Source organism: Sciurus vulgaris, assembly GCF_902686455.1.
Source record: "Sciurus vulgaris genome assembly, chromosome: 9".
NCBI lineage: Eukaryota > Metazoa > Chordata > Mammalia > Rodentia > Sciuridae > Sciurus > Sciurus vulgaris.
Window position 1 is genome coordinate 73,126,965 of NC_136469.1, and position 15,986 is coordinate 73,142,950.

The window sequence follows — 15,986 nt, forward strand, 5'->3', positions numbered from 1 at the left end:
GCTCTCATATTTTCATCACATGAGCTTTTCAGGGGACACTTCACATACAAACTATAACAATTAGAGTATTAGTTAGAGAGCTCCAGAGAAACTGAACCAAGAGAGTATGTTATGATACATATATAAAGGAAGAGAAAGAGAGATTTATTTTAAGGAATTGGTTCACCCAGTTGTGAAAACCAAAAAGTCCAGGGTGGACCAGCAGTCTAGAGACCCGAGGCAGGCTTGCATTTTGTGCCTTAGTCTCTTCTTCCTCCAGGTAGGACAGTCTTTTCTCTAGTAAGTCCATCAACTTATTGGATGAGATCCACTTACATTGTAGAAGATATTCTGTTTTACTCAAAGTCTACTTATTTTAATATTAATCTTTAAAAAAAAAAAAGTCTTCACAAAGCCATGTGGAATAATGTTTGACCAAATATCTTATGGGTCAACATTAGCAATATTGACACATAAAATGAACCATCACAATCTCTAAAATAACTTCTCTGAATACACAAATGTATGCTTAAACTTACCATTCTAATTAAATTATCTCTAGTAATAGTTGTTCAGTTCCCCTCCCAGTCAAATGGGGACTAGCAAGGAGGGTCCTATGAGTTAACTGAGGATGGTGGGGGCAAGGAGAAGAGTTGCAGGGACTATGTTTTACTCCGTCTTTTCACTGCTGTGACTAAAAGATCTGATCAGAACAATTTTAAAGGAGGAAAAGTTTATTTAAGTGCTCACAGTTTCAGAGATCTTAGTCCAAAGAAGGCCAGCTCCATTCCTCAGGGCTCCAGGTAAGGCTGAACATCATGGCGGGAGAGTGTGGCAAGAGGGAAGCAGCTCACAACATGGTGATCAGGAAGCAGAGAGAGAGAGAGAGACAGAGAGAGACAGAGAGAGAGAGAGAGAGTCTCCACTCTCCAGATACAAAATATATACCACAAAGCCACATCCTAATTCCCACCTCCTCCAGCCATACCCCACCACTTCACCACTTCAGTTACCCCATCAGGAGGATTAATTCACTGATTGGGTTAATACTCTAACAACCCAATCATTTCTCCTCTGAACCTTCTTGGCATTATCTCACAGGTGATCTTTTGGAGGACACCTCACATCCGAACCATAACAAAGTAGAAACAAAGAAACTCTTCCATAGATAGCAGCTCTTGGAGTCAATCAAATGGCTAGTAATTGTGTCCTAAGTGAGTTAAAGATGAAATCCAGGGTCAGGGATCCAAAACAGAGTCCTCTAATATAAAACAATGCAAGAGTTTAAAAAAGAGGAGAAACTCCAGGGGGTGGTGAATGAAAGACAGATAAGAGCTCAGCACAAGTGTATCTGATGGAATTCCCAAGGTGAGTGTGAATACCCATTTAGCTTTTAGGTTATCATGCAGAATTACTATGGCATTTGTGAGGGAGGCATTTAAGAGAGCTCCACTGAGACTATTACCAGTAAGGCTCAGTATAGATTTTCAGTAGGACTTAACTAGTCTCTTTAGTGAAAACTTCCCACTGAAATCTCTACCTTCACAAGGTCAATATTTCTAAAAATACAGAGGGTATTTTTGGCTTTCCTATATTTCTACTAGTGAAAGTCAGCCTAGTCACATTTGGTGAGTAGGAAAAAGTAGCTGTAAGTCAATAGTTAATAAATCAAAAAAAAAAAAAAGAAAGAAAAAGAAAAAGAAAAAGAAAAAAGAAAAGAAAAGAAAAGAAAAAGAAAGGAAAAAGACCTCATCTCCTCTGAATTCTCCCTTCTCCTACCCAAGAATTGGCCTCATGAGCTTGGTAGAAAGACACTCTGCTAGTTAATTCTTTCTTGAAAGGTGACTACAATTAATTATTCATTATGAGTCTGGACTTCAGAAAAGCTATTACCTAATTTTTAAGGTTTTTATTCCTCTCATTTTCCACCAGCAGCACAGTGATCTCATTTTAGTAGATGGCAGGTGAGTTGATCATGTGATTCTCAATGAGGGACAATGTCTAAGATTTCTGGCACAATGGGATATGAACTTGTTTGTGGAGTCATATATCCCCCTTGGTACAAAATATGAAACCCTCAAATGATTGGTGGTTCTAGGAGACTAAATGATTGGTGGTTTCAAGTGGTGTGATGCGCTGATTGATGCGCTGATTGGATAGGTACTCAAGCGCTGATTGATGCGCTGATTGGATAGGTACTCAATAAAAGAAGAAGCAGCTTCTGCAATAAATGAGCCAGCAGCTCTCGCATGCTCTTACCTGGCTCCCGGTGTCTGGGTGGTTATTGACACTGTGCTCTTCACCCTCCGTTACACGAGCCCCCGTGGTAAACTTATCTGGCGCTCAAGGTGGGGCCCGCGCCTCTGGTCGGCCCCTTTCTTTGACTCTTACAGGAGCCGCGGTAAACTATACTTGTTTGTTTTAGCTCCTCATTTAGATGGCTCTGATATGTACTAGAGATTTTATTCTACCAACATATTGATGATAATTTAAATGCCTGATTTTAGTTGACAGTTGTCTGAGAACTGGATGCTTCCCAAATAATGTATGGTGAAAAATAGATGTATCTTTTTTATTTAAAATCTTTGGATCAATACTTTTGTAAAATACAGTGAAAAAGGGTTACTAGAAAAATGATCACTCTTGGATTCCATAGCAATGTCAAGTTGCTATAAAACACTATTTCTGTTCTTCTGGACTTGTGAATTAGCACCAATGTAGATGCAGGTTGAATATTCCTTATCCAAAGTGCTTGGGACCAAAAGTGGTTTTGGATTTAATTTTTTTTAATATTTACATTACACATATGAGATATCTTAGAAATGGGATCTGTTCTGGTCAGTTTTTACACTGCTCTGACTAAAGATTCTGAACAGAAAAATTTTAAAGGAGGAAAAGTTTATTTGAGGGCTCACAGTTTCAGAGGTCTTAGTCCATAGGCACCATTCCTTGGGGCTTGAGGTAAGGCTGAACATCATGGCAGAAGAGTGTGGCAGAGGGAAACAGCTCACATGACAAACAGGAAGCAGAGAGAGAGGTCTTCACTTGCCAGATACAAATATATAACCAAAGTCACACCCCAATTCCCCCCTCCTCAGCCACACCCTACCACTTCAGTTACCACTCAGTAATCCCTATCAGAGGATTAAATCACTGATTGGGTTAAGACTCTCACAACCCAATCATTTCTCCTCTGAACTATCTTGCATTTTCTCACAGGAAAACTTTTGGGGGATACCACATCTAAACCATAACAGGACCCAGGTCCTAAACATGAAATTCATCTATGATTCATTTACACCTTGCCCTTACACCTATTGCCTAAAGTAAATACATTTTTTTTATTTTTACAAACTTCATTTTGATTCACTGTACACAAATTGGGTACAATTTTTGTTTATATGGTTATACACGATGTAGATTCATATCATTCATGTAAACATACATATACATAGGATAATGTCATTTTGTGCATAAAAGCAAAGTTTTGTGGTATGGAATTTCCACTTTTCACATCATGTCAAAAAGTGTTGGATTTTGGAGCATTTTAGATTAAGGACGCTCAACTTGTACTGTAAATATCTATAGGTTGATAGGGTTATTTCAACCATCCTAAAATGTTAGACCTGGCCTTGGTATTGTGGAAGCTGTACCCATAGATATTCTGTATTGGAACATTTCTCCATTCAACACTTGCCCAAAGTTAAGCAAAGCAAAGAATACAATATGTGACTGAACTTACCAGTCACAAACCCTACTATCATTGAGCTGTAGATTACCTCTCTGATTAGTCTAGAGTTAGTTTACTTATCTCCTGCCACTTTGTTTCAAACTTTTCTCAAGTTCAGGGCACTGGAGAATATTATGAATTTTTTTTTTCTGATTTTTTTCCTGCTTTTATTTTTTCTTATTTCATTTGTCCTGGGTGTCATCAAAATGGAAAAGTTTTAAGGACAATGTTGAATAAAAGTGGTAAAAGAGAGCATCCTTGGCTTATTCACATTTTTAGAGGGAATGCTTTCAATTTTTCTCCACTTAGAATGATATTGGCCTTAAATTCAGCATCACTGTAGTCAGTGACACAGTCACATCAATGTTTATGGCAGCTCAATTCACAATAGCTAAGCTATGGAACCAGCTTAGGCGCCTTTTAACAGATGAATGGATAAAGAAAATGTTGTACATATACACAATGGAATTTTACTCAGCCATACAAAAGAACAAACGTATGGCATTTGTTGGTAAATGGATGCAACGGAAGAATATCATGTTGAGTGAAATTAACCAATCCAAAAAACTAAAGGCCGAATGTTCTCCCTAATATGTGGATGCTAATTTCACAATTGTGGGGTGGGGGTGGGAGTTAGGGAAGAGTAGAAGTACTTTGGATTAGAAAAAGGGGAATGAAGGGAAGGGAGGAAAAAAGGGAATAGGAAAGATAGAATGAATCAGACATAATTATTCTATGTACATATATGATTATATGACCACTGTAATTCTGCATCATGTACAACCAGAAGAATGAAAAGTTGTACTCCAATTATGTATAGTATTTCAAAATATATTATACTATCATGTAAAACTAATTAGAACAAATAAAAAGAATAAAATTAAATAAATCTCAGTAACCTATATATTTGAGAATTTGTCTCATTCAACATTCATTCCAAACAATTTTCTCTCTTGCTCAAGCTAAAAAGCTAAAAAGCAAACCTTTAATTTTTTCTAACCACCTTCCAGGTAGAGATGGCCATCACATACAGTAATAACCAAAGAGCTGTAGGAGAGACTTTTCTTTTATAAATAAAAAAATAAGATAGGCTTATAGAAGAAATTCAGGTGTCCTGTGTGTGACTGTCAACTGTGACATGAGTATAGGCATGAAGAAAAGTGTCTGTATGCTAAGGATGAGGTGGCAGAAAGGTGAGATTAGCTGAGTGCCTAATGACATCACTGAATGACAAGCCACACCTGCTCAGGTCAGACAACTGCAAGACTTCTTGCTGGAAACAAATAAGTTCTTTGGAATTAAAAAAAAAAAAAATGGAAAAGTGATTGTGATAAGATTCCTTGTTTGAAAAAAATGGGTACGTTCTTCATTACATTTCTGAAAATAAAATTTAATCCCCAAAGCTGGCCCATAATGGCAAGTAAACTTTACTGCAGCATGAAATCCAAACGCCATTATAAACCTCAGACCCTTTTAACTATCCTTTTGATGAGTCAAAAAGGTAATGAGAAGTATGTCAAAATTGAGAATTGAACTCCAAAAAACAGAATCAGAGACACTCCTGAGAAAATACCTTCAAAGTTGGTACACAAGCACCTGAGTATAGGAAAGGACTTGAGTTCAGTGTAGGAATGGAAATTGTTAAATCGCAGAACTTGACCAAAATATGCTGTGAGTGTATAGGATAGAAAGAAAGAAAAGAAAGGGTACAGAATACAACTTCCCTGTCTACAGAGAGCAGGTGAGGAAGGGGAAGAGAGAAGCTATTCCATGCTGCAAAGTTTAACCAGGGCAATCTGTGTGCAAAACATAGGGATTCAGACCAAGTGTCAGTATGTGTTTGGGGCATAGACAGCATTTAGCAAAAGAGAAACAGATATAATGGGAGTGATGCAAAGTCGTCCGGGTGGTGATCTAGACAGGGTGATATTTAAAGAACTGGCAGGCATCTGGGAGTTCTGGCTGAATCTGGGGAAAAGACTAGCAAAATAAGCAGTGTTCATTTTAGCAGATACATACTTCCTGAGAACCACTTGAGACCAAGAGAATAAAAATCTGTCCATCATTTATCAGACTGGAAGAATAGACATAGATTAAGCCAGATACCATCTTCACAGGAAACAACATCTCTCTCAAGGACACTGAAGCTGAAAAGTGTCAGAATAAGTTCCTTTTTGAGTAATTTTTGTTTTATTTTCACTGAGACACTTCATTCTCTAGAATCAAAAAGATTATTGGGGACTTTGCTGTTGAAGATTATGTCAGCAAGAATAAAGCACTCCACTCTTACCTGGAGGGTCTAAGTCACTTTGAAACAGAAAAACAGCCTCAATTTTCAGTCCAGGTGCAGAGGTTCAGGTAAGTGGTAACTGGATTCAACAGTCCACATTCATCTTAACTTTGCACTTTCCAAAGAAATGGGAGACTGGGTTGACTTACAGCCCACATCCAATGTTGCTGACTTTACGGGCAGCCCTGCTTTGCTTTGAACCTCTCAAACACTGCTTCATTTAATTATCATCTAAATTCTACCCTCTCCCCCAATCCTTTGTCTTTTCCTTTGCTGGGATGCCCCACTCTGTTGAGCAGTCTCCATTGCATTAGGGCAATAAGCCCACTTGTGTCAGACACTAGTGTCACCAGCGTTCCCAGGTGACCTGAGTTAGGAAAATTCTAAGATGCTTACTAGAACAGGATGAGGAAGTAGGGCAGAAGCTCAGTTAGAAATTCACTCAAAGGGAATTTTCACCTGGGAACAAGAAAAGAATTCACTTGTCACAATTAGAGTATTAGGATAAGATCAGGAGTTTGTTTGGTTCACATCGAATGTGGGTCTGGCACAGCCTAAGTAGCTCTTGCTTTCAATTCAGTGTTCTCAAGATGTGAAGACAGAGTTGGAGAGCAAAGAAAGGTTCAGTGAGGAAAATACCAGGAAGGTGGGAGCTGAAAATTAGTTTGTGGAAACTGAAACCGAAGAGCATGCAGAAGGTCCCAGGATATAAGCTCAAGCACAGAGAGCATCTGGGTTCTCACATAGGGAGGTGCTGGGAATTTTGTTCTGCCAATGTCAAGTGTTTCCTCCCCACCAAGATTTCTTCAACTCTTTAAAAGGAAAAAGACTTGGAAGGAAACAAAGGAAAGAGTAAAGGAGGAAGATCCAGTAGCAAAACTGAAAATAATGTGCTTGGGAACAAGGGAGGCATCCTATGGCAAAGCTGTCAATCCTGTTTCTTGGTGGAGCAAACTAAAGGAAAATGTAGAGTCTAAGGTATCAGTGATCTTTAGACTTTTTACCATTTTTCTTAACTACATGATTGTCCCATAGGAATTGACTTCCCTCTTCACATCCCCCACCCACTTTTTAGCATTCTAACCCAAGATCCCTGTTCAGGGAACATTGTGTGTTTGACTTGCTTCATTCTCTAGAGGATTTGCTTCCAAGCAGCCGTGAATGGATCACTGTGAGAACACAATGATATTTTCATCCATGACTGAATAAAATACTATTCTGTTCCTGTTCCTTTTAGGGACAGGAAAATTGTTCCTGGTTATTTTCGTCTATGACTTTCAAAACTTCCATTACAGATCATAAAGCAAATTTGACTTCTGGGAAATGCCACACTAGTTAATAATTTCAAATGTATTTATATGGTGAGGTATGTTTTCCTAAAGGTTATCTTTCAGCATCAGAAATAGATTTTAAAATAACTGCAGCAGCAACAATAACAAAACCCTCCTATTGCATTTCCTGATTTGTGGTCTGACTGGGTGCAAAAGGACTTCCCAGGGAGGGTAGGAAGGACAAGACAACCTCTGAGAGCCAGGTGTAAGACCTGCCATCTTCAGTTATACATGGAATCAGAAAGCAAGCTTGAATTCCAACCAATCCTCCCGCACAATCATCAAGAGACATGATGTGACCTCGGCTCTTTTACTAGGGCCCAAATTTAATTCAGGACCCCATCCCCCCACCACTCTTCTCTGCCCTCTACACATATAAACCCTCCTCCCTTTCTTCCTCCCTCTCTCCCTTCTTTCTTTCTTTCCTTCCTTCCTTCCTAAATCTCTTCAAAGGTAAGAAAGAAACTTATAGATTTGTAAGGACAAAAATGAATGGGGAAAGTAAACATGAAATGACTGCTAGCAATAATGCTTTCCTAAACCAGTGGCTTTCAAACTCATTTAGCTGCAACCAACAGTAAGGAAGACAATGTACATCAGGACCTAGTATCTGTATACTCAGAAATGTTTATGTATATGGAGATAGAAATGATCAGATTTCACAGCATACTACCTATGATGCACTGATTTTCTTTTTTTCTTCTAGTTTTTCTTTTATAAAATGTCATAACTCACTAAACTGGTATAATGAGCTACTAAAGGAATGGCAACCCGCCAGTTAAAAATATTCTGCTGTCATGAGTGAGATTAGGAGATAGCCTGTTTATCTTTATTCCAGAAAATAGCTCAGAATAACTTTTTCCTGAAACAATTCTTGGGTTCAGAGCACCTACTTTTGAACATTCCCATGTCTGCTCCACTCTTGCCTCAAAGGTCCAGAAGGCAATTGCAGATGTATAAGAGAATCAGGATCACAGTCCTCCTTCATATCTGACATCAGCTCTAGATCCTGAACATCTGCTCCCTAGAAATACTTCTAAAGGTGAAGTCTTCATAGGAACTTGTTGGAAATTTATATGGCCCAGACTCTTATCTCAGGTGACATCCATGTAACTCTTGGGGCTAGAAATGGCTTAGGAAATAATGAAACAAACACAAATCAAATACCTTATGACATTCCATAAAATGAAATAAAACACAACTGTGAAAAAGAATGAAATTGACCCATGTATTTTGAACCAATATTCAAGGTACGTTACTAAACTAAAAACAGTAAGATGAGCACTTTGAACATAGTAGACTTGCATGTGTTTTTAAAAGGGAAGTATATTTGCTTTTATGTCTATGGAATATTTGTGGAAATTTCCACAAGATATTAATAATAAAATTGCCATTAGGGAAGAGAAATAGATTACCAGAAGTCTAAAATTTTTAAGTTTTAGTTTTTATATTTTATATAGTATTTGAAATTTTTGTTTTGTATATATGCATATATTACTTTTTCAACTAAAAGTAGCTGTTAAAAGGAGTGTGATACTATAAATCAGATTTTGTGATGTGGAGGGCAAATATTTGCACTCATTAGGGTGAAAAGAGTTTTCCTTGTGAACAATTGAATAAATAGATGTTTATTATAACACTGGAGTTCATTATCTCCATCATTTACATATCTTGTACAGTTTACAAAGAGTTCCACATCCATTGCTGATTTAGGGCTCATAACAACTTTTGACATAAGTGTGACAGGTACTAGAAGCAGAACTTTACAAATAAAAACAAAACAAGCAAACAAAAAATTCTTCAGTCTAACAGTTAAAAATCTAGAGCATATTTTAAGGTAAGAGATTTGGAGTCATTGCTTAGCTGTGACATAATAGAAACCTGATATTTTACAGTGTTAAGTGCCACAAAGTAGTTTACAAATAGCAGCATTTTTAAGCTTTTAGCAATATTCCTTGCACTTTTGATCTCTTAACTAAGAAACTCTTGCATAAAAGAGGAATGAGGCAGGAAAAAGAAACACTCTGAAACTCTTTGTGTAAAAATGTGCCTAATATTAGAACATAAATTGTCAACTAAGGATTGGTTTGAAAATTACTGCTAAAGAAGTTGCAGCCATAACTTCACAATATAGTTTTACCTTTAAACTAGACCAAATCTAAAATGATGGCCTAAGTGGAAAATGAGGAAAATTACAAAGCATTACTACTAAATCTTGAAAAATACCCTCAAGTCTATGGGTTAGGGTCATAGTGTCCCTCAGTTTCCCTGGGACAATTCCCATTTACACTTCCTGTCCCCATGTAATTACTCAGAGCGCCCTTTTCATTTTCAAAAGTGCTCTAAGTTTGGATGATAAATTATATCTCCACCCTTTTAAAGATCACTCTCTATTTTCATTCATCTTTATGATCCTCATTTTCTAGGGCTTGGGCTTCATCTCAAAACTAAAAATTACCCTTATCCTTGCAAAAGCTGAATGACCTAAGCTCAGGTCTTAACTGCCTATGTGACTCTTTCAAATAAGAAAGAGAAGTTTTCCAAAATATTGCCCACCAGCAACTTTATTCAAGAGATTCACAGTGGGAAGGGAGTTTCAGGGTCTAGTCTGGAAGTTTTGGCATGTTGGAGTTTAAAAGGGAAATGTGAGCCAGGTTTCACTTGGTGAGACTGATGTGAAGACAATTGAAAGTGTGTTCCCAAGTCCTGGAAAAGTTAAAGAGTTGCTTCATGTTACAAATATATTTCTTCAGTTTCTTCATGTTACAAATGTATTTCTTCCATAGAACAAGTAAATCAATCAGTATTCGTGTTGGATGTCACAGAACATTTTTTACCTCAGTAAGCAGACTCTCCAGAATGCATGACCACTGCAGGATTAAAGTAGTGCCACAGGTTATGTGTGAGAAGAGTTTGCTTATTATATGTTCTAAGGCAGCTGGCATTAAAATTGAAGATATCATATAGTAAGTGATTGCTTGAGGTGTCTGCGTAAAATATTAAAGAACATTTTAATTGTTCTTTTATGTTTACATTTACACTTTTAACAAGTATTTTCAGAACATGAATAACTTATAACATGCTTGTACACAAGGTCATGCATTCAGATTCTCTCTCTGAGGGAACTGGGACTTAATTCCAAATCCAGCCATTTGACGTGATTCCCCTAGTTGTTTCTGTGGACGTTTACATATGCCATTTATTCATCTTTTTATTTTGTTGGGAATCTATTTCCTATCTATTACTCATCAAACTTTCATACACACAAAAAAACTCACTGGACTTTCTTTGTTCTAATCATCACTGGTTGAGTGGTTACTATCACTGCCTTCACTGTCACTGTCACTGTCACTTCCATTATTGCCCTTACCAGACTTGCTCTGGCTGTCACTGTCATCACTGCTGTCAGATTTGCTGTCCCCACTGTCACTATCACTGCTGTCACTGCTGTCACTGCTGTCAGTACTGTCACTGCTGTCACTGCTGTCACTACTGTCACTGCTGTCACTGCTGTCACTACTGTCACTGCTGTCACTACTATCACTACTATCACTGCTGTCACTGCTATCGCTACTGTCACTGCTGTCACTACTATCACTACTGTCACTGCTGTCACTGCTGTCACTGCTATCACTGCTGTCACTACTGTCACTGCTGTCACTGCTGTCACTACTGTCACTACTGTCACTGCTATCGCTGCTGTCACTGCTGTCACTACTGTCACTACTGTCACTGCTATTGCTACTGTCACTGCTGTCACTACTATCACTGCTGTCACTGCTGTCACTGCTGTCACTACTATCACTGCTATCACTACTGTCACTGCTGTCACTACTATCACTGCTGTCACTGCTGTCACTGCTATCACTACTGTCGCTACTATCGCTACTGTCACTGCTGTCACTGCTGTCACTGCTGTTGCTACTGTCACTGCTGTCACTACTGTCACTGCTGTCACTGCTGTCACTATCACTGCTGTCACTACTGTCACTGCTGTCACTACTATCACTGCTGTCACTACTATCACTGCTGTCACTACTGTCACTACTATCGCTACTGTCACTGCTGTCACTGCTGTCGCTACTGTCACTGCTGTCACTGCTGTCACTACTATCACTGCTGTCACTGCTGTCACTATCACTGCTGTCACTACTGTCACTGCTGTCACTACTATCGCTACTGTCACTACTATCACTGCTGTCACTGCTGTCACTATCGCTACTGTCACTGCTGTCACTACTGTCACTGCTGTCACTGCTGTCACTGCTATCGCTACTGTCACTGCTATCGCTGCTGTCACTGCTGTCACTGCTGTCACTACTGTCACTGCTATCGCTACTGTCACTGCTGTCACTACTATCACTACTATCACTGCTGTCACTGCTGTCACTACTATCGCTACTGTCACTGCTGTCGCTACTATCGCTGCTGTCACTGCTGTCACTGCTGTCGCTACTATCGCTGCTGTCACTGCTGTCACTGCTGTCGCTACTATCGCTGCTGTCACTGCTGTCACTACTGTCACTACTGTCACTGCTGTCACTGCTGTCACTACTATCACTACTGTCACTGCTGTCACTGCTGTCACTACTATCACTACTGTCACTGCTGTCACTGCTGTCACTACTGTCACTGCTGTCACTACTATCGCTACTGTCACTGCTGTCGCTACTGTCACTACTGTCACTGCTATCACTGCTATCACTGCTATCGCTACTGTCACTGCTGTCACTGCTGTCACTGCTGTCACTGCTCTCTGATTTGCTGTCACCACTGTCCTTGCTCTCTGATTTATCTTCACTGCTTTCCGACTCATCATTGTCTTTACTCTCATTGTTACTATCACCGTAACTGTCACTATCATCAGCATCTGATGTGCCATCACTGTCATCATCATCATCTCCTCCATTTGAGTCACTGCCATTGCCATTATCATTTGATTCATCAGAGTTATAAGAAGCGTCTCCTCCATTACTGCTGTCATTGTTGCCATCTGAATTAGCATCCTCACTTCCGTTAGACTCGTCACTGCTGTTGGGGTCATCTCCTTGCATGGATTCATCATCAAAATCATAACTGTCGTATCCATCACTATTGCTACTACTACCTGTTTTACTGTGCTCAGCTTTATTTCCAGGTTCTGATTTCTGGCCAGGTCCTTGTATATTGTCAGCCTCTCCTTGTGTTTTGACATTTCCTGAGCCTGCAATCATTCCATGTTGTCCTTTACTCTCTTTACTTTCATTGATTTTCTCAGCTTCTTTGGTAATATTGGTTCTGTTGTAACTACTAGGACCTTTGGTTTCTATTCTCTATGGAAAAATGGAGAAAAGAAAGATTGATTAGTGAATATTTGCTGCAAAGTCACATTGGTCTGAGGAGGACTACATGGGAAAAGTAACCATAGGAATAGGATTCCAACTTTCAGTTCTTCCCAAACAGCTATTTGTGAAAACATACTTTATTTTGTACTTGAAAGTACTCTTGTATTCAGATTGTTTAGCAACCCATCCACGTTTATACCCAATAGGAACTTTTGTTCCTACCTAAAAGAAACTTTATAGAAAGTCTGATTTTTTAAATTTTCTATATCATAGTTCAATAGGAACTCCGGCTTTGTTATTAAATAGTCAAGTTAAAAATAGTCAAGTAGGTTAAAAATTACCTGGATGCTTATGATTTATTTTTGTGCTACCATCACTAATGTGCTTGCATCAAAAGAAATTGGATTAAAAACTAACCTTTAGTTGGCTCTTCCCAAGAGCACTGTGTTCTGGTTGTCCGTTTTCCACACCTTTGCTTTCTCTGTGGTTGGGTTTCTGGGTGTCATCTATTCCTTGGCTACCATTGCCTTCTGAAATACCATCAGAGTCTTCTTCACTATTGGAGATGTGGTCTCCACCAATGCCATTATGGGGATCTTCTTTGTCTTCAGAGTCATCATCTTCACCACTAATTGAATTCTGACCTATGCTGCTGTCATCTCCTTTTCCATGAGACTGACCCTCCTGGCCCTTGCTGTTATCACTGCCCTCTTTTCCATTCCCTGCTTCTCCACCATCATTGTCACCAGAGCCCATGTCTTCATCCTCATCTGCTCCATCCCCACTAGGACTCCCATCAGAATTTTCCAGGCCAGCATCTTCTCCATTGCTTGGTGTTACCTCAACCTCCTTATCCCCATTTCCCTCACCTTCTCTCTGGGGTGTTACCTCACTTGTATTATCCTCATTCCCATTTATTTTATTGTCATGGTCTGTACTATTATCGCTTCCAGTTACTTGAGGTCCATTTTCTGGGACAACAGTAGCACTCTCATTTTGGCTTGTGTCTCCAACATCCTCATTTGTTGTATTCTGATCACCATTGCCATTAATAGTGCTCTCATTTGCTGCCCCAGCATTGTCAGGGATGCCTACTTGTCCCCTGATGCCATTTGCTGTACTGTTATCTTCTTCTCCATGTATCGCATCATGACCATATGTTTCTGGTTTTCTTGTGACTCCATTTTCTTCCTCAATAGTCCCCTCTTCATTTGCTAAAACAGACTGTGTAGAACTCTTCCCTCCTACTTCTTCCCACTTGGAACCATTCCCTTTTCCTTCATAACCATCCTTAGTGTAATGTTGCCTTCCTAGCTCACTTTCATGAAGGGAGTCATTGGCATTTAACTCATTCTGAAAAAGAGGGAAAAAAAATCCAAAATAAACAATGGATCTCATCTTGAAACAAAGCAAACTGAAAAGAAGGGTGAAAATTTGTAGGAAGTTAATGAAATCCAAAAACAACTTAAATGGAAATAAAAGGAAACACATGTCATATCCCATACCTGCACTGGCACTTTTGGTTTTGCTAGAAGATGTAAATTCACAGATTTTTCAACAGTATGTCTCTCCAATGGTTTGATTTGAGGAAGCTGTCAAAATGAAAAAAAGGAGGTAGGTATATATGTGTGTGTGTGTGTGTGTGTGTATATATATATATATATATATATATATATATTTTATGTATATAATATAAAAAATCATTTTATGTATAGTACCTCACAAGCATGTGGATACACACAAACATTTTTCTCTCAACAAAAAAAGAGAAACTATAATACAAAGGTCAATGTATGATCTAAGAAAAAGAAGTGGCTTGTTACTGGGCTTATGTACGATTTTTAATTTGGCATGTGGGTATTTTTCATTATGGTATTTCCAATTTTGTTGAATTACTAGTCAGACCATTTATCTCAACTTTAGGAAGACAAGGAGGTAGACCCTTCTTGCACAAGCCTCTTGCAGTGGCACAGGAACTACCCCAAGTATAATCCTAGGCAAATCTCCTGTGGGTGTGATCAGACTCAGTGCTGAACCAAAATCAAGTAACATATTACTTCTGGGCTCTTCAAGAGTACACTTAAAATACTTAGGGGAATTCTCAACTACAGAAATACCAAAAAATACTTGGTTTCATAAGAGCACATGAAGATGTTAAGCCTGAAATCTGGTTAATACAATTACAAATGGGTTATCATGTAAAGTCTTTTTTTTTTTTTAGATAATGAATAAATGTTTTATCTATCATTTAAAATGTATCCTAAGAAAAACAGTTCTTAACTTTCATTAGGGCATTTTAGTTGTACATGATAGGAGGGTTCATTCTGACATATTCATACATTTGTGGAATATAATTTGCTCCATTTTCATCCCCAGTGCTTCCATTTTCCCCCCCTTCTCCTTCCCCCTGTTTCCATTCCTCTAGTCTACTGGTCTTTCTTCTATTTATTTACAGGTTTAATTGGTGCTCTATGAATATACATAAAGATGGAATTCACTGTGGTGTGTTCATATATGCATACAGCATAATTTGGTCCATTTCATTCCACTGTTTTCTTTTTCCATAGCTCTTCCCTTCCCATCAATCTTCTTCTTCTACTCCACTGATCTCCCTTCTGTTTTCGTGGGATCCTTCCTTCCCTCCCATGCCTGCCCTTATTTTGCTCTAGTTTTTGCATGTGAGAGAAAACACAGAACCCTGACTTTCTGAGTCTGGCTTATTTCACTTAGCATCATCTTCTCCATTTCCATCCATTTACCAGCAAATGCCATAATTTTATTGTTCTTTATGGCCGAGTAAAACTGTGTGTGATGCAAATCTCAATGTTTGGACTCAATTTATCTCCAAAACTTTATATATATTTTGTTGGGCTAAAAGATTTAACAAAGAAAGGAGGTTTTCTGAGGAAGACACACTTACTGGAATGGCCCATGCTGCAGCCCAAATGCAAATAAATAAAATTATCTTCATTTTCTTTAGGAATAATAATCAATGGCTGTTTTCTAAAAAAAAAAGAATAACACAAAATTACTTATAAAGAAAAAGTTAATAGCCACAGTAATATGTTATTTTGACCTGCAATATTTGTCCTTTTCCAGGGCAAGGAGTACATATCCCAAATGAGAAGATTTGTGATGTTGAAGAATATACCTGGTATGATTATGGGGCTATGTGGGGGTGTCATCAAGCTCAGCATTAATGTAGCTCCTAAGGATTTTTCTGTCTGTGCCAATAAAGGGCAACATCCATGGCCAGACAGAGGGCATAGCCATGACTTTGCCCTTCTGCTGTTCTTGATGGTAGCGTTCTTTCTCTTTCTCTCCCTCTCTCT

The 15,986-nt window shown here is 38.6% G+C and overlaps 1 protein-coding gene across 1 annotated transcript; it reads right to left on the reverse strand.

Annotated features, from left to right (window-relative positions):
• Positions 1–10,623: 10,623 nt before the first annotated feature.
• DSPP (dentin sialophosphoprotein) lies at positions 10,624–15,658 on the reverse strand (the record flags this gene model as incomplete). Its single annotated transcript, XM_079153061.1, is given in 6 exon segments — positions 10,624–11,218; positions 11,526–11,529; positions 11,532–12,642; positions 13,072–14,007; positions 14,160–14,246; positions 15,575–15,658. Coding segments are annotated over 6 exon segments (2,784 nt in total). The 5' UTR covers positions 15,626–15,658.
• Between the last annotated feature and the right edge of the window lie 328 nt (positions 15,659–15,986).